At 50.7% G+C, this 24,084-nt stretch overlaps 1 protein-coding gene across 2 annotated transcripts; it reads left to right on the top strand.

The window, feature by feature from the left end:
* The first annotated feature begins 997 nt into the window (after positions 1-997).
* On the top strand, positions 998-22,352 carry TMEM229B (transmembrane protein 229B). Of its 2 annotated transcripts, none has more exons than XM_032962856.2 (3): positions 998-1,219; positions 18,810-18,905; positions 19,870-22,352. In XM_032962856.2, exon 3 carries the CDS (start codon positions 20,640-20,642, stop codon positions 21,168-21,170), a length of 531 nt encoding a protein of 176 aa, XP_032818747.2. In that variant the 5' UTR covers positions 998-1,219; positions 18,810-18,905; positions 19,870-20,639; the 3' UTR covers positions 21,171-22,352. The 2 variants fall into 2 exon arrangements, with proteins under 2 accessions (XP_032818747.2, XP_032818748.2); XM_032962857.2 differs by lacking the exon at positions 998-1,219 and adding an exon at positions 16,265-16,340.
* Positions 22,353-24,084: the final 1,732 nt, after the last annotated feature.

Here is a 24,084-nt window from a genome sequence, read left to right as displayed (position 1 = left end):
ACACTGACACCACCACTACACACACTGACACCACCACTACACACACTGACACCACCACTACACACACTGAGACACCACCACTACACACACTGACACCACCACTACACACACTGACACCACCACTACACACACTGACACCTCCACAACATACACTGAGACACCACCACTACACACACTGACACCACCACTACACACACTGACACCACCACTACACACACTGACACCACCACTACACACACTGACACCACCACTACGCACACTGACACCACCACTACACACACTGACACCACCACTACACACACTGACACCACCACTACATACACTGTGACACCACCACTACACACTGACACCACCACTACACACTGACACCACCACTACACACACTGACACCACCACTACACACACTGTGACACCACCACTACATACACTGTGACACCACCACTACACACACTGTGACACCACCACTACACACACTGACACCACCACTACACACACTGACACCACCACTACACACACTGACACCACCACTACACACACTGACACCACCACTACACACACTGACACCACCACTACACACACTGACACCACCACTACACACACTGACACCACCACTACACACACTGACACCACCACTACACACACTGACACCACCACACACACACTGACACCACCACTACACACACTGACACCACCACTACACACACTGACACCACCACTACACACACTGTGACACCACCACTACACACACTGACACCACCACTACACACACTGACACCACCACTACACACACTGACACCACCACTACACACTGACACCACCACTACACACACTGACACCACCACTACACACACTGACACCACCACTACACACACTGACACCACCACTACACACACTGACACTGCGTGCGCTTGAGCGAGCCCTCCAGTGACGTCACCTCGCCGGGCAGTCGCTGCAGCCTCGCCGGTGACGTCACGGCCGTGGGCCTTCACCCCCACCACCAACACCCCCTCCACCTCTTCCTCGGAATATCCCCCCCCTCACTCCACTCCTCCTCTCTCCACCCCCCATCGTCTCTCTCTCCCTGCCCCCATCACATCCTTCTCGCCATCACGACCATCACCTTCCTGATTCTCATCCTGGCCCCCCACGCCGGCTTCGGCGTCATCATCAGCAGCAGCAGCAGCATCATCAGCAGAGAGATTCTGGCTGCGTGATGAAGGTAAGCAGCGTAGTGTAACCTCACTCGTTGCGTCCATCCCCAGGCACAGTCGCTCAGCTGATGGTGATGTCTCTCTGTGTGTGTGGCTTTGTGTGTCAGTGTGGGTGCTGTGTTTATCAGTGTGTGTGTGTCAGTGTAACTGTGTCCGTGTGTGTCAGTGTAATTGTGTCTGTGTGTGTCACTGTGTGTGGCTTTGTGTGTCAGTGTGGGTACTGTGTTTATCAGTGTGTGTGTGTCAGTGTAACTGTGTCCGTGTGTGTCAGTGTAATTGTGTCTGTGTGTGTCACTGTGTGTGTGGCTTTGTGTGTCAGTGTGGGTACTGTGTTTATCAGTGTGTGTGTGTCAGTGTAATTGTGTCTGTGTGTCACTGTGTGTGGCTTTGCGTCAGTGTGAGTGCTGTGTTTATCAGTGTGTGTGTGTCAGTGTAATTGTGTCCGTGTGTGCCACTGTGTGTGGCTTTGTGTCAGTGTGGGTACTGTGTTTATCAGTGTGTGTGTCAGTGTAATTGTGTCTGTGTGTGTCACTGTGTGTGGCTTTGTGTCAGTGTGGGTGCTGTTTAATCAGTGTGTGTGTGTCAGTGTAATTGTGTGTGTGTCACTGTGTGTGTCTTTGTGTCGGTGTGGGTACTGTGTTTATCAGTATGTGTGTCGGTGTAATTGTGTCTGTGTGTGTCACTGTGTGTGTCTTTGTGTAAGTGTGGGTGCTTTGTTTATCAGTGTGTGTGTGTCAGTGTACTTGTGTCTGTGTGTGTCACTGTGTGTGGCTTTGTGTCAGTGTGGGTGCTGTGTTTATCAGTGTGTGTATCAGTGTAATTGTGTCTGTGTGTGTCACTGTGCGTGGCTTTGTGTCAGTGTGGGTACTGTGTTTATCAGTGTGTGTGTCAGTGTAATTGTGTCTGTGTGTGTCACTGTGTGTGTCTTTGTGTAAGTGTGGGTGCTTTGTGTATCAGTGTGTGTGTGTCAGTGTACTTGTGTCTGTGTGTGTCACTGTGTGTGGCTTTGTGTCAGTGTGGGTACTGTGTTTATCAGTGTGTGTGTGTCAGTGTAATTGTGTCTGTGTGTGTCACTGTGTGTGGCTTTGTGTCAGTGTGGGTACTGTGTTTATCAGTGTGTGTGTCAGTGTAATTGTGTCTGTGTGTGTCACTGTGTGTGGCTTTGTGTCAGTGTGGGTACTGTGTTTATCAGTGTGTGTGTGTCAGTGTAATTGTGTCTGTGTGTGTCACTGTGTGTGGCTTTGCGTCAGTGTGGGTACTGTGTTTATCAGTGTGTGTGTGTCAGTGTAATTGTGTCTGTGTGTGTGACTGTGTGTGGCTTTGTGTCAGTGTGGGTACTGTGTTTATCAGTGTGTGTGTCAGTGTACTTGTGTCCGTGTGTGTCACTGTGTGTGGCTTTGTGTCGGTGTGGGTGCTGTGTTTATCAGTGTGTGTGTGTCAGTGTAATTGTGTCCGTGTGTGCCACTGTGTGTGGCTTTGTGTCAGTGTGGGTACTGTGTTTATCAGTGTGTGTGTGTCAGTGTACTTGTGTCTGTGTGTGTCACTGTGTGTCTTTGTGTAAGTGTGGGTGCTTTGTTTATCAGTGTGTGTGTCAGTGTACTTGTGTCTGTGTGTCACTGTGTGGCTTTGTGTCAGTGTGAGTGCTGTGTTTATCAGTGTGTGTGTCAGTGTAATTGTGTCTGTGTGTGTCACTGTGCGTGGCTTTGTGTCAGTGTGGGTACTGTGTTTATCAGTGTGTGTGTCAGTGTATTTGTGTCTGTGTGTGTCACTGTGTGTGGCTTTGTGTAAGTGTGGGTACTGTGTTTATCAGTGTGTGTGTGTCAGTGTAATTGTGTCTGTGTGTGTCACTGTGTGTGGCTTTGTGTCGGTGCTGTGTTTATCAGTGTGTGTGTGTCAGTGTAATTGTGTCTGTGTGTGTCACTGTGTGTGGCTTTGTGTCGGTGTGGGTGCTGTGTTTATCAGTGTGTGTGTGTCAGTGTAATTGTGTCTGTGTGTGTCACTGTGTGTGGCTTTGTGTCGGTGTGGGTGCTGTGTTTATCAGTGTGTGTGTGTCAGTGTAATTGTGTCTGTGTGTGTCACTGTGTGTGGCTTTGTGTCAGAGTGGGTACTGTGTTTATCAGTGTGTGTGTCAGTGTAATCGTGTCCGTGTGTGTGACTGTGTGTGGCTTTGTGTCAGTGTGGGTACTGTGTTTATCAGTGTGTGTGTCAGTGTAATTGTCTGTGTGTGTCACTGTGTGTGGATTTGTGTCAGTGTGGGTGCTGTGTTTATCAGTGTGTGTGTCAGTGTAATTGTCTGTGTGTGTCACTGTGTGTGGCTTTGTGTCAGTGTGGGTGCTGTGTTTATCAGTGTGTGTGTCAGTGTAATTGTGTCTGTGTGTCACTGCGTGTGGCTTTGTGTAAGTGTGGGTGCTGTGTTTATCAGTGTGTGTGTCAGTGTAATTGTCTGTGTGTGTCACTGTGTGTGGCTTTGTGTAAGTGTGGGTGCTGTGTTTATCAGTGTGTGTGTCAGTGTAATTGTCTGTGTGTGTCACTGTGTGTGGATTTGTGTCAGTGTGGGTGCTGTGTTTATCAGTGTGTATGTCAGTGTAATTGTCTGTATGTGTCACTGTGTGTGGCTTTGTGTCAGTGTGGATACTGTGTTTATCAGTGTGTGTGTGTCAGTGTAATTGTGTCTGTGTGTGTCACTGTGTGTGGCTTTGTGTCAGTGTGGGTGCTGTTTTATCAGTGTGTGTGTGTCAGTGTAATTGTGTCTGTGTCACTGTGCGTGGCTTTGTGTCAATGTGGGTACTGTGTTTATCAGTGTGTGTGTCAGTGTAATTGTGTCTGTGTGTGTCACTGTGTGTGGCTTTGTGTCAGTGTGAGTGCTGTGTTTATCAGTGTGTGTCAGTGTAATTGTGTCCGTGTGTGTGACTGTGTGTGGCTTTGCGTCAGTGTGAGTGCTGTGTTTATCAGTGTGTGTGTGTCAGTGTAATTGTGTCCGTGTGTGCCACTGTGTGTGGCTTTGTGTCAGTGTGGGTACTGTGTTTATCAGTGTGTGTGTCAGTGTAATTGTCTGTGTGTGTCACTGTGTGTGGCTTTGTGTCAGTGTGAGTGCTGTGTTTATCAGTGTGTGTGTGTCAGTGTACTTGTGTCTGTGTGTGTCACTGTGTGTCTTTGTGTAAGTGTGGGTGCTTTGTTTATCAGTGTGTGTGTCAGTGTACTTGTGTCCGTGTGTGTGACTGTGTGTGGCTTTGTGTCAGTGTGGGTGCTGTGTTTATCAGTGTGTGTGTGTCAGTGTAATTGTCTGTGTGTGTCACTGTGCGTGGCTTTGTGTCAGTGTGGGTACTGTGTTTATCAGTGTGTGTGTCAGTGTAATTGTGTCTGTGTGTGTCACTGTGTGTGGCTTTGTGTCGGTGTGGGTGCTGTGTTTATCAGTGTGTGTGTGTCAGTGTAATTGTGTCTGTGTGTGTCACTGTGTGTGGCTTTGTGTCGGTGTGGGTGCTGTGTTTATCAGTGTGTGTGTGTCAGTGTAATTGTCTGTGTGTGTCACTGTGTGTGGCTTTGTGTCAGTGTGGGTACTGTGTTTATCAGTGTGTGTCAGTGTAATTGTGTCCGTGTGTGTGACTGTGTGTGGCTTTGTGTCAGTGTGGGTACTGTGTTTATCAGTGTGTGTGTCAGTGTAATTGTCTGTGTGTGTCACTGTGTGTGGATTTGTGTCAGTGTGGGTGCTGTGTTTATCAGTGTGTGTGTCAGTGTAATTGTCTGTGTGTGTCACTGTGTGTGGCTTTGTGTCAGTGTGGGTACTGTGTTTATCAGTGTGTGTGTCAGTGTAATTGTCTGTGTGTGACTGTGTGTGGCTTTGTGTCAGTGTGGGTACTGTGTTTATCAGTGTGTGTGTCAGTGTAATTGTGTCTGTGTGTGTCACTGCGTGTGGCTTGTGTAAGTGTGGGTGCTATGTTTATCAGTGTGTGTGTCAGTGTAATTGTCTGTGTGTGTCACTGTGTGTGGCTTTGTGTGTGGGTGCTGTGTTTATCAGTGTGTGTGTCAGTGTAATTGTCTGTGTGTGTCACTGTGTGTGGATTTGTGTCAGTGTGGGTGCTGTGTTTATCAGTGTGTATGTCAGTGTAATTGTCTGTATGTGTCACTGTGTGTGGCTTTGTGTCAGTGTGGATACTGTGTTTATCAGTGTGTGTGTCAGTGTAATTATGTCTGTGTGTGTCACTGTGTGTGGCTTTGTGTCAGTGTGGGTGCTGTTTTATCAGTGTGTGTGTGTCAGTGTAATTGTGTCTGTGTCACTGTGCGTGGCTTTGTGTCAATGTGGGTACTGTGTTTATCAGTGTGTGTGTGTCAGTGTAATTGTGTGTGTGTGTCACTGTGTGTGGCTTTGTGTCAGTGTGGGTGCTGTGTTTATCAGTGTGTGTCAGTATAATTGTGTCCGTGTGTGTGACTGTGTGTGGCTTTGCGTCAGTGTGAGTGCTGTGTTTATCAGTGTGTGTGTGTCAGTGTAATTGTGTCCGTGTGTGCCACTGTGTGTGGCTTTGTGTCAGTGTGGGTACTGTGTTTATCAGTGTGTGTGTCAGTGTAATTGTCTGTGTGTGTCACTGTGTGTGGCTTTGTGTCAGTGTGAGTGCTGTGTTTATCAGTGTGTGTGTGTCAGTGTACTTGTGTCTGTGTGTGTCACTGTGTGTCTTTGTGTAAGTGTGGGTGCTTTGTTTATCAGTGTGTGTGTCAGTGTACTTGTGTCCGTGTGTGTGACTGTGTGTGGCTTTGTGTCAGTGTGGGTGCTGTGTTTATCAGTGTGTGTGTGTCAGTGTAATTGTCTGTGTGTGTCACTGTGCGTGGCTTTGTGTCAGTGTGGGTACTGTGTTTATCAGTGTGTGTGTCAGTGTAATTGTGTCTGTGTGTGTCACTGTGTGTGGCTTTGTGTCGGTGTGGGTGCTGTGTTTATCAGTGTGTGTGTGTCAGTGTAATTGTGTCTGTGTGTGTCACTGTGTGTGGCTTTGTGTCGGTGTGGGTGCTGTGTTTATCAGTGTGTGTGTGTCAGTGTAATTGTCTGTGTGTGTCACTGTGTGTGGCTTTGTGTCAGTGTGGGTACTGTGTTTATCAGTGTGTGTCAGTGTAATTGTGTCCGTGTGTGTGACTGTGTGTGGCTTTGTGTCAGTGTGGGTACTGTGTTTATCAGTGTGTGTGTCAGTGTAATTGTCTGTGTGTGTCACTGTGTGTGGATTTGTGTCAGTGTGGGTGCTGTGTTTATCAGTGTGTGTGTCAGTGTAATTGTCTGTGTGTGTCACTGTGTGTGGCTTTGTGTCAGTGTGGGTACTGTGTTTATCAGTGTGTGTGTCAGTGTAATTGTCTGTGTGTGACTGTGTGTGGCTTTGTGTCAGTGTGGGTACTGTGTTTATCAGTGTGTGTGTCAGTGTAATTGTGTCTGTGTGTGTCACTGCGTGTGGCTTGTGTAAGTGTGGGTGCTATGTTTATCAGTGTGTGTGTCAGTGTAATTGTCTGTGTGTGTCACTGTGTGTGGCTTTGTGTGTGGGTGCTGTGTTTATCAGTGTGTGTGTCAGTGTAATTGTCTGTGTGTGTCACTGTGTGTGGATTTGTGTCAGTGTGGGTGCTGTGTTTATCAGTGTGTATGCCAGTGTAATTGTCTGTATGTGTCACTGTGTGTGGCTTTGTGTCAGTGTGGATACTGTGTTTATCAGTGTGTGTGTCAGTGTAATTGTGTCTGTGTGTGTCACTGTGTGTGGCTTTGTGTCAGTGTGGGTGCTGTTTTATTAGTGTGTGTGTGTCAGTGTAATTGTGTCTGTGTCACTGTGCGTGGCTTTGTGTCAATGTGGGTACTGTGTTTATCAGTGTGTGTGTGTCAGTGTAATTGTGTGTGTGTGTCACTGTGTGTGGCTTTGTGTCAGTGTGGGTGCTGTGTTTATCAGTGTGTGTCAGTATAATTGTGTCTGTGTGTGTCACTGTGTGTCTTTGTGTCAGTATGGGTGCTGTGTTTATCAGTGTGTGTGTCAGTATAATTGTGTCTGTGTGTGTCACTGTGCGTGGCTTTGTGTCGGTGTGGGTACTGTTTATCAGTGTGTGCGTGTCAGTGTAATTAGAACCGGTCCTGGGTCTCTCCTAGGTCGACTCAGTCGCAAATGAGTAGCTGATACGGTGTGTCACCATCGGCACTGGGGGAGACAAAGGCGGCCGGGCGTGGTGTTGGCCACCCACCCCTCGTGTGCCACAGTGCCGGCCTTCATAGGTGCTCGCTAACAGCACTTGCCCCAACAGTCTGTTAAGACAACGGGGGAGGGAATCTTCGTCTTTGTTTGGCACGACGTTCCGCGGCCACGCGCCTCAGCGGTAGAGCAACCAGTCCCGGATTCAGCTCCTACGGGGCCTGTGGCATTTGTTGTTGTTATTATGGGGCCCTAAAACAAACACGTAAATATTAAAACACAAATATTTAACTTGCACGGTAAAGTAATTGTAATTTTTTTCATTTGCAATACGACACATCGCTAACCTTAAACACCCAGTCGTTCATGAAAGTTGAAGGCGGTGTAGTACTATAGTAACAGAGCAAGTGCAGAATCGCTGAATCTGAATTGACAGCTTGAAATCGTTTAGCGCCGGGGGCCTTGAACGTGCGGGGCCAGGGGCATCCGCGGATACTTTTGCTACGAGGATAATCCGGCGCCGAGAACAACTGTCGACGCCACCTTTCATGCGTGTGATTTTATTTAGAGGACCGCAGAACTTGGGCAAATTGTGTCACCATACTTCTTTGGTTCTTTCGGTAAAGTCACGTAGAATGAGAATAAAGTAATAAATTGATAAAATAAAATAACGCAATAATATTCTCACGACGTTTCGGCCACAACACAAGCGGCCTTCATCAGGTGAAGGGACGAGACTGTCTGGAGGACAGCGCCGCTTGTGTTGTGGCCGAAACGTCGTGAGAATATTATTGCGTTATTTTATTTTACCAATGTATTATTTCATTCTCATTCTACGTGACTTTACCGAAAGAACCAAAGAAGTTGAATCCTTGCAGTCACGAAAGCTTTAAATCGAAATGTCACCATACTCTTTGGTGCTTTTGGTAAAGTCACGTCGGTGAGAAAAAATAAATTAAATAAGTAAATTTAATCACGACGTTTCGGGCGCAACGCAAGCGCCCGGTCATCATGATTACATTCGTATTTTCTCACCTCGGTGACTTTACCGAAAGAACCAAAGAGTATGGATCATTGCAGTCACGACGACTTGAAAATCCAGAATCAAAAACTGTCACCGCCACGCTGCGAAGGCGACTGCCGCTGCCGCCTCTCCGATCCTCCTCCGGGATTACCCTCCCGGCGCCTCTCGACTCTCTCCTCTCGACGCTTGTGCGTGTGTGCGGCGGCGCTGTCACGGCTTGAGAAGTGGTAGCAGGGGGTGCTTCAGAAAATTCTAATAACGTTGTAACACTTCCGAGAATGTTGCAACAATAACCACGTGACATGTGCCGCTGCCACCGGGCTCTGCAGACCACGTGGGGAAGGTTCCAGGCCACGCGTTGACGATGATGGCGAACAAGTGGGAGACCCTTTTGACTTTTTGAAGCTATTACCATTACACTTGTTATGATGTTACAGTGTGTTGTCCGTTCTTTTTTGCCATTAAAAACGATAGTTCCATGTAAGTGTAAAAACTTTTTTTTAAGCACCCTGTATTCAATTTTTTTTTTAGATATTCATATTTTTTGGGGCCAACATTTCTTAGAATCGTTTACAAATGTTTCTCATTATATACACACACAGACCTAACTCCAGTTTGTATAGCACATTTAAATTATCCAGCCCTTTGAAAAACATGGGAATTCACATTGGTAACTCAGTCACGATCCTTTAACTATCTGGAGTTGATTATGTATGCACCACGTGTAGTCAATATGCCCGTGTATGTATTCGACAGTCATGTAATCAGAATCTTTGTTTACACTGGAGGAATCCGATGAGTTATAACGCTCTTTTTAACCCAGGGAAACCTCACTGAGTCTCGAGACTCCTTTTCAAGAGGCTCCTATTTCATTGGCTGTGTACACGCATTGTGCACGCGTGTGTTGTACTGTACCGTATGCACGTGTGTTGTACTGTACTGTATGCACGTGTGTTTGTGGGAAGCGGTGGTGCAGTGGTTAGCGCTACGCTACGAAACCAGCGACCCGAGTTCGATTCCTGCTCACGGCCAAACACCGGTGACGATTATCTGAACCGGTTCTGGGCCTCCCCTAAGTCGACTCAGCCTCAAATGAGTACCTGGTGTAAACATCGCCACTGGGGAGACAAAGGCGGCCGACCGTGGTTGCTGACCACCCACCCCCTCGTGTGCCGTTACCGGCCTTCATGGGTGCTCGCTGACAGCACTTGCCCCAACAGTCTGTTCAGGCTATACGGGGGATCTTTGTCTTTGTGTAGTGTATGCCCACTGGCCTAAACTGTGAGATGCCACTGCCTCCGTGGCGGAGTGGTTCAGCACCCTGGACTTGCCAAGCAGGGGTCGCCGTTTCGATGTCCCGGCGCGGCACTTGATTCAACGATCTCCACTCATCGTCCGTGGCTGAACCGCTGCAAAGTCGACCGGGATTTCGCGCGTGCGGCGGGGCAAAGCGTGGGTACTCGCAACTCTTCAAAGAAGTCTCGAGCCGCCAGCATCCCTACCACGAGAGTAATCCAAAAATTCCATCTCTCTCTCTCTCTCACTCGCCGGACTCTGTAGAGAGCGGTGTGCCTCACCGCAAGCCCCGCGGGTCATTGACGGCCCCTGGTGGCCTTTAGTGCGGCCCCTGACGTGCGCCCCCCACTCCACCGACGAAACACAACGAGTGAGAATACCCCTCCTCCATCATCATCATCGTCGTGCTGCTGCTGCTGTCAAACTCCCGATGGTTTCAAATATGTGGCGGTCCTGACTAAAGTGCTCTCCCCCCCACCCGCCTCCCCGCTCTGTAAACGGGTGAAGGACACTGCTCGAGAGCTCCCGTGAGCCAGCAGTGACGCGAGCGAGCACTTGCAGGGGCCGCGCCTTTACCACATTTTTTTTTACTGCTCTCGCCCGAGTCGCAATAACCGTGTGCCTGGCACTCGCGTTCTCTTGAGTCAACACACGAGGCGTCAATTCACAAGGCCTCGGTGTCAATCCCCTGCCGGATGACACAAGCCCTCCCTGCCCCCCCCCCACCTCTCTCCTACTCTCCTTCCCCCCACGCCGTGCGGGTCATTGGACTTGCGCGGTGGTCGAGACTAACGACGGAGTGGCAGCCGAAGGAGGAGGGCGGGGGGAGGGGGAAACGCGTCCCCGAGATGACGTCCATCACGGAGACGGAGCATCGAAATCGCGTAACGGAGCGAGATGGATAATTATCGTTGCGTCTTCGCAGTACCCGCGTGGGACGGTGGCAGCTTAGAGCGGCATTCATCCAGCAGTGGATTGAGACACGACTGTAAATGACTTATTTGTGTTCTTGTTACAGATGTTCACTGTTCAAATCAAGTGGCCGCGCCGGTTATCACCGCGGGTGCAATAATCGTAAATGGTACTGCGAACGGGACTCTGGTATCCTGGCCTCTTGATGAGTTTTCGCCCGGTTCAACAAAACGACATCGAATTCTGGAACTCGATGTGAGTTGTGGGCACTCGAGATGCTTCCTCTTATCCCGAGGGAAGAGGAAGTGTTTGTTCCGGTCACGATGCAATGATGGTGGTGGCTGATGATGGCGGCGACCACGATGTCTCTTGACTGTATTTAAATAAAAATAAGTAAAAATAATTCCCGAACCAAAAACTAAACTATTTTTAAATTTTGATTTAAAGCTTTCGTGACTGCAGTGATTCATATTATTGGTTCTTTCGGTAAAGTCACGTTGAAGGGAAGCAATAAAATAATAAAATATATGTAAAACAATAAAATTCTCACGACGTTTCGACTGTAACACAAACAGTCATCATCAGGTGTGAAAACCCAACGGCAAGAAGCATTTGAAAGAAGTGGCGGTTTGTATTTATTTATTTTTAAACGTTAGCACCACGGATAGCGATTTGACAGTTTGTTTAGAAGGACGAGTCCATCTATGTTCGGAAACACATTACATAAAATCCGTGATCTGGTTCCATCTGTAAAAGATGTGATTCCGGACATAGAGTACCCTGGTGTCTACAAACGAAGTTGCCTCTCTGGTAGTAGTTACATTGGAGAAACCAAACGACATGTCTCGGACCGCATTCGTGAACACAAAGCAGACCTTAAACACGGTAGGACCAACACCTCGGCCGTGGCAGATCACTGTTATAATTCAGTAGGCTCACATGACATTGACTTCTCCAAGACAGAGGTTCTTTGCAAGCCATCGGGCTACCATGAGAGATTCGTTCATGAGGCTATCTACATATACAAACACAGAAACAATTTCAACCGAGAAGATGGATTCTGGCTTAGCAATCATTGGAAGGATTTGATATACTATTTCGGGTCTTAATTGATTGTTCACGCTTACGGTGGCTTTCAGACAGCATACATTAATTTTTCGTCTCCCCCCTCCTCTTTTCCGAACATAGATGGACTCGTCCTTCTAAAACTGTCAAATCGCTATCCGTGGTGCTAACGTTTAAAAATAAATAAATACAAACCGCCACTTCTTTCAAATGCTTCTTGCCGTTGGGTTTTCACACCTGATGATGACTGTTTGTGTTACAGTCGAAACGTCGTGAGAATTTTATTGTTTTATATATATTTTATTATTTTATTGTTTCCCTTCAACGTGACTTTACCGAAAGAACCAAGAATATAAACTATTGTTTTTTTTATTTTACCAGGTTAAGTCCACAGAAGCGACCTGGCCACAAATGATAGCTCAACGAAGTGGTTTACCACGTGGACAGTTATAGCAGCCAAATTCCTCTAAACGCGTGTTGTTCATTCTTCATGTGGAGCGGTACCCGGAGAAAAATCCACACTAGCACGGGAAGAGAGGCACCGCAAACTCCAAATATACAGCAGCAGCAGGCGTCAGGGTTCGGATCGAACCCACGACCTCCTGTACACCAGGCGAGGTAGTTAACATCTCATAGCCACCGTGGCACTCCTAACAAGGTCATGCCATGATACGGAGTCGATATTAATTCACGAATCATTTGTTCAGAATTCTAATCGTGATTATTACGTGTGCTATATGAAAAAGGGCCATCACCCGAAACGACGCCTATTAAATGTTGAACATTTTAAGACCGCACAGCGTTATTGATGAATGAGTTGAGCATTGTCAATGCAGCAGCATCACCAAATAATGTCTTATACAATAATTATAATCATGTCGTAGTATACAGGGTGGTCCAGTGTCTTGTGACGCCCTTTTAAATCCTGTAAAACTTAACATTTCTAAAGTAAGGTCTATTTTAAACAAGAGAGTAATATGCAAAGGATTAATTTGGAGTCACAAGACATATGGCCCACCCTGCAGAGAGCAGCGTGGCGGTACTTGCTACGAACCCTGGGAAAGACCAGAGTTCGATTCCCGCTCACGACCACCACCACCACCACCAGTGGCGATTATCTGAACCCGTCCTGGGCCTCCCGTAGGTCGACTCAGCCTCAAATGAGTACCTGCTGCGATGTGTCAAACGTCGGCACTCGGGAGACAAAGGCGGCAGGGAGTGGTGCTGGCCACCTCCCCCCCCCCCCACCCTCGTGTGCCGTGCTACTCGCTAACAGCACTTGCCCCGACAATCTGTCGAGGCTACACGGAGGATCTTTGTCTCTGCCTCCAGCTACGCAGCTGCCAAGTTGAACTGCCCGAGTCTCCGCACGGCCAATCGGGAACCCTCGTGTTGTGTCACCCCGTGCTGACACGGGGTGGGTCGTCCCCTCGACGCAGTGCGCAGCCACCAACCTGCAGCACCTTTGCACGATCCACTGCTGGATGTGAGGGGCCTCTCCCACGCCGCGCGAGCTTGTTTTGGCCATACTTCACCAGCACGCCGTTGGTGCGCGCGGGTTTGGCGGGCAGCTTCATTTGAAGGCCCGGCACGATCGCGCGAGAGCCGCAGGTGGCCGAAGCCACGCCCGGCCGCCTTTGTCTCCCCAGTGGCGATGTTTACACACTCACCGCACCAGGTACTCAATTGAGGGGGTGTTGGGGGAGGGGGGAATTCCCGGGACCGATGCGGATATTCGTCACGGATGTTGACAGTGAGCGGGAATCCAACTCGGGTCACCGGGTCCCTAGTCCAGTGCGCTAACCAACTGCGCTAACCACTGCATCACCGCTCCCTACACACATGCACACGCCCCTGTGGGCTGTGGGCCTTATAATCGCGAACTGTAAATGTCCCCCCGTTCCTTAGGGATGGATATTTTGGTCACGCACAGAAGACACAGATCCCCGGTATAGCCTTTAACAGACTGTAGGGGCAAGTGCTGTTAGCGAGCACCTATGAAGGCCGGTAACGGTACACGAGGGGGTGGGTAGCCAGCACCATGCCCGACCGCCTTTGTCTCCCCAGTGGTGATGTTTACACACCGCACCACGTACTCAATTGAGGCTGAGTCGATCTAGAGGAGACCCAGTACCGTCATTGGCATTGACCATGAACGGGAATCGAACTCAGGTCGCCGGGTTCCGAGCACAGCGCACTAACCGGTTCTTTGCGCACTGCGCCAAGAACCCTTCCACCCGAGTTCGATTCCCCAAACATCGGTGACGAAAATCTGCACCGTTCCTGGGCCTCCCCTAGGTTCACTCAGCCTTAAGTGAGTACTGTACCTGGCGCGGTGTTTGTAACCGTTAGAAATGGGGGAGACAAAGGCGGCCGGGTGTGTTCCTTGTCAGCCTTAATAGGTGCTCGCCAACAGCACTGGCCCCAGGGGTATGTGTGTGCATGTGTGAGTACAGTGAATTTACACTCTCATATCAGTACCTTGGCTTGCCTTGGAAAGATACGGAAAGAGGAGTGCATGGATTACAGGACAGACGGGGGTTAAAGACATCGTATTGGCTGTCAAGACAACTGCACTTGGGCTGGACACATCGCTTGAAGGGTTGATGGTCGGATGGTCGAGACTGGTGATGGAATGGATATTGAGAAACGCAGACTCGCACGGAGACCCACAGACTCGCACGGAGACCCACAGACTCGCATAGAGCCCCACAGATATACAGAAATATAGACTCACATAGAGACCAATAGACTAGCACAGAGACCCACAGACTCACCACCGACCCATACACTAATAGAAATCCACAGATATACAGAAACGTAGACTCACGTGGAGACACATACTCACACAGGCCAATTCCATACAGAAACTCACATTCGCACAGAGACCTATAGCTTATGCCGTAGAAGTCACAAATAGAGACCGACAGAGACCCACATAGGGAGAATATTATTGTGTTATTTTATTTTATCAATTTATTATTTTATTCTCATTCTACGTGACTTTACCGAAAGAACCAAAGAAGATGAATCATTGCAGTCACGAAAGCTTTAAATCGAAACCCACATAGGGACTCTGTGGGTCTCTGTGGCTGCGCGTCCGACACCCGGATTGGAGCCCAGCATCTCGGCGGTGCCGGCTCGGTGCCTCTGATCCATGAGCCACTGGGTCGCCCATAGGTTACAGAATTATTCAAAATCTCCTCGCCTGTTTAAACAGCACGGTACAGGCTTACACAGCTATGGCTGGCCAACACCGAGACCGTTGCTTTGCAAGCGCAGTGAGCGAGCATCGCGTGAAGGCCGGCACGGCACACGAGGGGGTGGGTGGTTAGCACCACGCCCGGCCGCCTTTGTCTCCAAAGTGCTAATGTTTACACAACGCGCCGGGTAGTCATTTAAGGTAGAGTCGACCTAAGGGAGGGGCAGGATCGGTTCAAATCCTCGCCGCTGTTATTGGGAAACAAAACTCTGGCCGAAGGGGTCGTGGCGCAGTGCTCTAACCACTGAGCCACCGCTTCCCCTCGTGGCGCCCATAGCCACCACAGTGCCCCATGGGGGGCCTCTGGACGGGTGCGAGGGGGCTGGTAACCCGTCCACCTTCAATTTAATTACCAGCAAACTACGTGGAAAAAATTCTACACACCCACACACGCACGCACGCGCGCGCATCACACACACACACACACGCGTGTGTGTGTGTGACGCTCACACCTGGACCAAAGGTGACGGAAACACAATGGGTCGGCGTATCCGACGTCTCCTCCCCGTTACGTTATCGATCGGCAAACATTTACCTGTACCGAGACCGAACCGCGCCCCCACCCCCCTGGAATTGAGCGTCACGGAGAGGCCAGGGTTGGTGGATCCCTCAGAGATGGCGTCGTCGTCGTAAAACAAAACAAAAATCCGTGCTTCGTTTTCGTTCAACTGCAGCTTGGAGAATTTCAAATGTCGGTTTGAATTCATGCGGTGGTAAAACACTGAAAACTAAAATAAATAATTAGTTTTTAAATTTCTATTTTGCCAGCTAAGGCCCACTAAGCTGTAGAGCTCTTTTTCAGGAGTGACCTGGGCACAAATGGTAGCCCAACGAAGTGGCTTACCACGTGGAAATTCATAGCAGCCAAATACTCTAAAACGCACGTTTCTAAATGCGGAGGGAAAAAAACCGGAGAAAAATCCACGCGGCCACGGGTGAGAGAGAGAGAGAGACACCGCAAACTCCAAATATACAGCAGGCGTCAGGGTCGGAATCAGACCGACGACCTCCTGCATACCAGGCGAGGTAGTTAACATCTCATGGCCACCACGGCGCTCACTGTGACTCTCATGTGGCAGAGCAAACCGGCGAAAATCGCTGCCCTGTGTGTGTGTGGGCTAGAGGACGCTCACAGCAGAAGGAGGGATCTGAGAGGCGGTAGCTCATTCCCTTGGGCCGTAATCACCGGAGCCTGGCACAGGCGATCGCCGAGTCAACACCCGTTGCGTGACATCGGTGGCGGCGGAGCATGAATGTCACCGCCGCCCAACCCGCCCACCCCCCCCACCGCGTTATCGCAACTCGAGTTGGGCCCCCCCCCCCCCCCCATAAAAGTCACGGTCACCCAGCGAGCGAGCGTCAAACCCCTCTCCGCTCTCGCGGGAAGCACGGTTGGCTACGTGCGGTGCGACAGAAGTTCAACGCACGTACGTATGGAGTACAGCAAACGTGACGGAACTCGGTTCAACGCGTTTGTCCGTTAACACCGCTCCCCTGTCCTTGTGCGCGATGGTAGCAGCGGCAGCGATGATGATGTTATTGTCGTTCAGGAGCTTGAGACCAATGTCGAGTTCTGCTGCTGCTGCTGCTCGCCACGACGAGAGGGCTTCTTCAGCAGAGAGAGAGTTCGTGTCGTGTCGCTGTTCCTCCTCCTCCTCCTCCGTGGGTTCACGACGCGGTCCGAAGCTAGCGTGGCCACAATCGCACGACTGTGGCTCGTGTCTTCTACGTATCTACCGGGGCCTCCATCCTTTTGTGTCTCGAGGATTCTCCAAGTACCTCTTTGGGTCTTAATGGGTTTACTTTCGTGGTCCATAGTTTCACCACAGCCACGCTGCTTTGGCTTGCCGTCAGTGTCTCTCTGTGCGTCTCTGTGTGTCTCTGTGGGTTTACTGTAAGGTCCATAGTCAAGGTTGCATGGCCACAATCGTACGACTGTGGCTCGTGTCTTCTACGTGTCTACCGGGGCCTCCATCTTTTTGTGTCTCGAGGATTCTCCAAGTACCTCTTTGGGTCTTAATGGGTTTACTTCGTGGTCCATAGTTTCACCACAGCCACGCTTGTGTGGCTTGCCGTCAGTGTCTCTCTGTGCGTCTCTGTGCATCTCTGTGGGTTTACTGTAAGGTCCATAGTCAAGGTTGCATGGCCACAATCGCACGACTGTGGCTCGTGTCTTCTACGTGTCTACCGGGGCCTCCATCCTTTTGTGTCTCGAGGATTCTCCAAGTACCTCTTTGGGTCTTAATGGGTTTACTTCGTGGTCCATAGTTTCACCACAGCCACGCTTGTGTGGCTTGCCGTCAGTGTCTCTCTGTGCGTCTTTGTGCGTCTCTGTGGGTTTACTGTAAGGTCCATAGTCAAGGTTGCATGGCCACAATCGCACGACTGTGGCTCGTGTCTTCTACGTGTCTACCGGGGCCTCCATCCTTTTGTGTCTCGAGGATTCTCCAAGTGCCTCTTTGGGTCTTAATGGGTTTACTTCGTGGTCCATAGTTTCACCACAGCCACGCTTGTGTGGCTTGCCGTCAGTGTCTCTCTGTGCGTCTCTGTGCGTCTCTGTGGGTTTACTGTAAGGTCCATAGTCAAGGTTGCATGGCCACAATCGTACGACTGTGGATTGTGTCGTTAATATTCCGTTCATGACGGAGATGTGCGCAATCTGTCTATCATTAACACTGTGTGTGGCTTTGGGAAAAGGAAGACAAATATAAATATTTATAATACGTGACGTATCGGGCGACAGGCCTTCCTCATAGCAAACCAAATAATTTCGCATGACAATGCGGATAGGTTCACCAGCGGCCAGTCCAGGTTATGTTTCTCTGCCCGACTCACTTAATCGGTGCTCACGATCGGCACTTTCCGCAACAGCCTGCATAGCTACACTGGTTGCTATGGTGGCCAGGAGATGTTAATTACCTCGCCTGGTATACAGGAGCTCGTGGCTTCGATCCTGACCCTGACGCCTGCTGTATATTTGGAGTTTGCTGTGTCTCCCCCGCCTGTGGTCACGTGGATTTTTCTCCGGGTCCTACGGTTATTCCCTCCACATTTGTAATCAACGTGCGTTTAGAGTATTTAACACGTAGTCTTTCGCGAACAATATTATTCATTGTAAAGGTTGTTGGGTTAGATCGCGTTATTTATAATTGTGTCGTAACCCTCCACCACCCGACACGGCCACACAGTAACAAATGTGTCACGTTTACAAAGGACAAATAGTTCACTACTGAACGATGACGTCACCCTGCTGCTGCTCTATTTAAGACCGGGAGCAAGAGGTGAGCCTCGCCATTCTGGCAAATTGCCCGATGAAGCTGGATGTAATTACCAGCGAAACGTCGTACCCAAATTTTTTTATTATTTTAATTCACTCTTCAACACACCGGTGGGCAAAAGTAGTGCACTATTTGTCCTTTGTAAATGTGACACATGTTTTACTGTTTGGCCGTGTCGGGTGGTGGAGGGTTACGACACATTTATAAATAACGCGATCTAACCCAAAAACCTTATGTTTAGACTATTTGGCTGCCATAAATGTCCACGTGACAAGCCATCTCGTTGAGCCCTCACTTGTGGCCAGGTCGCTTCTGAAAAAAGGCCGTATAGCTCAGTGGGCCTTACCTGGTAAAATAAAACGTTTAGTTTAGGGTGACCTTTGTGGGTGCGCGACGCTAGCGGCAAGATAGATCTCCCGCTGGCGCACGAGCGGGGTGGATTGTAGCGTCGCTGCATCGCTTGCAGGGCCGCGCGAGAGATGATGGCTTGGCGAGGTCCCCATCCAGCAGTGGAGAGATCATGGCTTATGGACGACGATGACGACCCGTGTATTCGTGTGCACCCCCCCCCCCCCTGCGCCTGCCTCCCCCCCCACCTCCTCACCATTTTCGTCGCAGCATCTTCATCTGGTGTCCTCGTTCCACTCGCGACCACAAGTGCTGCCTCACTTTGGGGGAGCAGCCGATTGCTGATTGGCTGCAATCACACTCAAGGTACCCCCCCCCCCACCCCAACTTTCCACACGCACTTTTCGGACTAGCTGTGCCCCAACAACTGATTAGAGTGATTGCATCTGTAATTGCCGAGGAAACCATTCGCAACAGACTAGCAGTCTGTCCCTCCAAGCAGCCAGGCAGCCAGCAAAACTTTTTTTTCCAACGTAGTTTGAAACATGAATGCATGTCCTCAGTTGTGTCTTTGTCCCACTGTTACCTGTTGGGATGGTCACGGTTTCTTAACTCCGAAAGCCGGGCGGTTCTCAACAATAAAAATATTGGCCACACGCAGTTCCTTTGAGCTGGTGGTCTCGACAAGGCCTGAGAGCTTTTGTACGATCCGTAATTAGGCTCCTTCAGCCGATGTTTACGGTTCATCGTGAACACACAAACTCAAAACGTCCGTCGGGAAGTTTTTTTGTTTAAAATTACATTGGTCATCATGACAGTAATTTTTTAAATGTCGTTCTCATCTAGTCCCATGGTGCATACAAGTGCCGTCCACTCTCGACTGGGCTCTCAATTCACGTGCTATGCAGAAGGCCCACTGCCCGAAACGTCCATTATATACGTTTCCATTTAAGCCCACAACAACAACAAACAACAACCGCCCTTGAAGACCACACAGGGTTATTGACAAAGGTGTTGCGTTTTTTCTCTCCGTTATTTGTGTTTGTCAGTCATGTCGTAGGTAATGTCATAAGACTTGTCATAAGTAAAATAGTAAGTAATGTCGTAAGTAATATAAGAGATGTCGTAAGTAATGTCGTAAGTAATATAAGTGATGTCGTAAGTAATGTCGTAAGAAATATAGGTCATGTCATAAGTAACGAGATGAGGACGTTCGCATTTGGAATGATCACCGACCAAGTAGAAATCTGCGGAAGCTCGTCCACCTCCCTCTCACTGGACCCTTGACCTCTCCCCCCCACACCCCCTTACTCCCGCGTGTAACCCACAGGGACAGTGAGCCACGGAGCCTCTCCCTACCCCCAGCCCCCCCCCCCCACCACCACAAAAAACTGGGGGGCTCAGCGACCACTCGAGTGAAGCAGCTAATGAGCGAATGAGTGAATGAGACACTTCATGATTGGTCGATTGAATTGTCACGCGAGTGACTGATGGAGTGAATGAACGAGTGATTGAGGGAACGAGTAACCGAGTGAATGAATAACTGACCGTATGCGGGAACGCGGTGAGCGACTGCGTCGGTGAGCGAATGAACGGGCTGAATGGAGAACGGACGATCATATGAAAACACGGCCGAATGAGCTCACGAGCAAGAGAGCGATTGGCTGAACTGTTGAACAATCAATTGAACGTTCGAGTGAGCGATTGATCGGGGGAACCGGCGATGAAGTGCTTCAACTAATGATCAAACGAGTGATCGATTGTGTGATTAAAGCGAGCGATTGTGCAAGCCGGCGACTGGGCAACCACGCAACTACGTGACTGGTCAACCAAACAATCGACTGCCCTGACCGACTGACGAACCCACTGATCAACCGACTAACCCCCGCCGATGGTACTTGACTGACCTATCGACCAAGCGACAGGCCAACCGACCAACAGAGAAAATCGATTGAAGAACCAACTCACCGATTAACCAACCGACCGACTAATCAACCAACTGACCAACCATCCAAACGACCGACCGACCGAGCACCCAACCGCTGAACCCGATCGATCAACCAACCAATCCCATTAACCCACCGGTCATCCATTCAAGCGATGGGAGGCGGTGGCGGCCGTGCGGCCGTGGCGATGCCCGTGGAGCCGCTGACGCTCAAGTCTCGCTGGTACATCTACGCCATCCACGGCTACTTCTGCGAGGTGATGTTCACCGCCGCGTGGGAGTTCGTCGTCAACAAGAACTGGAAGTTCCCCGGCGTGACGAGCGTCTGGGCCCTCTTCATCTACGGCACGTCCATCCTGGTGCTCGAGCGGATGTACCTGAGGCTGCGCGGCCGCTGCAACATCCTGCTGCGCTGCGTCGTCTACACGCTGTGGACCTACGCCTGGGAGTTCTTCACGGGCCTCGCACTGCGCCAGGTCGACGCCTGCCCCTGGGACTACTCGCACTTCCGCTACAACTTCATGGGCCTCGTGACGCTGGAGTACGCGCTGCCCTGGTTCTGCGGCTGCTTCCTCGTCGAGACGATGGTCATCCGCAACACGCTGCGCCTCCGCTTCGACGAGCGCGGCGAGCGCAGGGCCAGGGCCGCCGCCGCCGCCGCCGCCGTCGCCGCGCGGGCCGAGTGACCGGGGGTGGCGGGGGAGGAGGCGGAAGAGGCCGCGGGAAAGCGGGACCGGCGATCGGACGGTCACGACAAACGATCGATCGGCGTGCTTCGAGCGGGCGGGTGGAGCTGGGGGAGGGAGAGGGGCCGACCGATCCACCGATCCACCGAACGATCGGTTGTGCGGTCGGTCGACTCGACGGGCCGGTCCCGGTAGCAGGGCGACATGAAAGCCGGGTGACGACCGCTGGGTTGAACGGTCGACCGACCGACCCAAGCCGGGCGTCCGTGATCCACCAACCCTCGCGGGCTTCGCCGCTTTTGACGTAACGGCCGCCCGTCTTCGTCTCCCGGAGACGGCGAGGAGCCTCCGGGGACGACGGAGAGTCTCCCCGGAGATGGGGGGAGGTCTCCCCTCAGTTTCCGTCGCTTCTCCGGACCGGCGCAACCCGCGTCGGCATTCCGGCCCGTCCGGCCGGCCGGCCGGCCGGCGCCACAGTTCCGATTCGTGACCGCGGCACGAAGCCGGCCACCGGCACGGCCGGCCGCTTGTCGGGAGCCGGGTCATCGCGACGACGCCAATATTTATTCACATCCGAGTTGACGAACGTTGATTGAGTTGAAGGTTACGTTTCCAGTTTACCGGCGTTTAAATTCTTGAAAAGCAACACTATGTCGTTCGATGTCTAACCAGCCGTTTAGTTTTTAGCGGTTTTTTTTTGTTCCATTAAAGTAGTTTGGATGACCTTGTTTGTTCTTTTAAAGTCTTAGAGGCTCTTCGATAGTTTTTTTGTCAAATTTGCTTAACTTAAAGAAAAAAAAACCTTTCAATTTCATCGTCCTCCTACTCCTCTTCGTCACAGTTTCCGTTTTTGTGTTTCCCGGCGTTGCTCCGCCACCGGTTTCCCGATGCAAAAATCCCACCGCGCCGTCCACACGACTCTTGCGATCTTCCCCAATGTATTTATTACTTTCTCAACGCGCACATTTTTTCCCTTTGTGGTTCAACGAATCCCGTCGAACGCTCCGTTTAATTCGGAACTCGATTTTTTTCCGTGTTTAACGCAAATCCATTTGAGCTTAAGATTCCCGCCGCGCCTCTCGGTTGGAATTTGCCGACGCGCCCGCGTGTTCAGGAATTACTGCTCAACTCTCATCATCATCATCGTCATTGTATTATGTTTTAAAGATACTTCAAACTGAACCCGTCGTACTTTTTTTTTACTTTAAGAACAAGTAGAAGAAAGATTAGAACATACAAAAAAAACTAACAAGAGCTTTAACAAAAACACAACTTTATGCGTACATATATATTTACATGTACTACGTACGATATTACAATACGACCAGCACTGCATGCAGAGGCCTTCATCCAGCAGCGGATCGACCAAGGTCCTGTATTTAACTCCGACGCGGACACCTCGCGTGCAACACCGCGAGAGAGCACCGACGATCGTCGTCCCAACGTCGAGCGAGCGAAGATGCCACAAGGAGCAGTAGCAACGGGGGACTCCCAGGGGAGGCCCCCCACCTCCCCCCTGCCCCCCACCTCCCCCCCCCCCCACCCCCTACTCCCCCCCCCCACATCCCCCGACAGCAGCAGCTGCTGCTGGGTTTTTTTTTTATTTGCGCGCGGTTTCGGCGGCCGGGGTGAGCGATTTGGGTTGCGACTTGCGTGCGGTTTGCGTTGACCTCTCGTGGGTCAAATCAGAAATCCGCGGCAGTCGGTTCTGTCCGCCGCCGCCGCCCTCGCTGCTACTGCTGGTGCCGCGGATTTCTACCCGGGATCACCGGCTGACTGTGAATTGTCTTGATGTTCGGACCCCCGTTGGTGTTTAGTGTCTCAGCCGAGTCCGTGGCGTGTCGGGCTCGTATTGTGGGTCCTGTAATAATGTGGATTGAATGGAGATGGCTAAAATCATCGTCATCATCATTGTCATCGTCATCGTTGGCCAGTGTCTATCCACTGCTGCATGGAGGCCTCCCCGTGCCGTTGCCCATCCCTCGCGACCCATCGTCTCACTCTGCGCACGTGAACGGATTTCGTGGTGTTTGTCCGGGTTGGACGCCCTCCCCTCCTTCGGCTGCCACTCTGTCACCATTCTCGTCCCATTGGCCCTCACCCCGTCCGCCGATGCGTCCCGCCCAGGCCCATTTGCTTTTCTACTCGCGATCTTTAAAAGCAATCCCGATAACAATAAGGGCAACAGTGTCCTTTTCGGTCTCCCAGGGAAGCCTCACCGAGCCTCGAGGCTCGTTTGCAGGAGGGTCCCGTTGCATCGGGACGTTTGGCCACTTTCTATTTGCAGCGAGAGCCTGGCGCCGCGTGGGTGGAAACCGGAGAACCTGGAGAAAATCCGCCAAGCCCCGCACAGATTGAATCAACAATCCAATTACGTAATGCCATCTTCCTGGTCCGCTACATCACAGCCCCAAAGCCTGTAACACCTGGTATTCCCATCCGATTGCAAACGAGGCTCTCAAACCCTGCCCACGCGACGCGATTGTGGGGGTTTAGGGGTTAGGAGTTATTGGGGAATTATGAAACGGCCGCGCCGCGGATAAAATATAAACGGGGTATAAATAGCGAGCGAGGAGCAGGTGGTGTCCGGCTTTCGCAAATTTCTACCCCTGTTGGGAGCTGCCTGAGCTGTCGTGACCCGAGCGTTGCAGACCTTAGCTTACACCGCCAATGACGATTGACGATGATTGACCACGGCGATGACGGTGAAAGTGATAACTTCCCTTATCGTACATTTATATGGCGACTGAACCAAGGCGCTGCGCAGTGAACTGTGGTACAAGATGACGATAATCGTAGTGATGGTGTGGTCATTATGATGATCACAGACATGGCAATGACGACGATGGTGGTAATGAGCTCACGACGTAGATGATGGTGGTGGTGATGTCGACAATTATAGTGACGATGAAGA

This window comes from Petromyzon marinus, chromosome 29 (assembly GCF_048934315.1).
Source record: "Petromyzon marinus isolate PM22_M1 ecotype Great Lakes invasive population chromosome 29, UKy_Petmar_22M1.pri1.0, whole genome shotgun sequence".
NCBI classification, from domain to species: Eukaryota; Metazoa; Chordata; class Hyperoartia; order Petromyzontiformes; family Petromyzontidae; genus Petromyzon; species Petromyzon marinus.
This window is presented reverse-complemented; position numbering and strand designations above follow the sequence as displayed.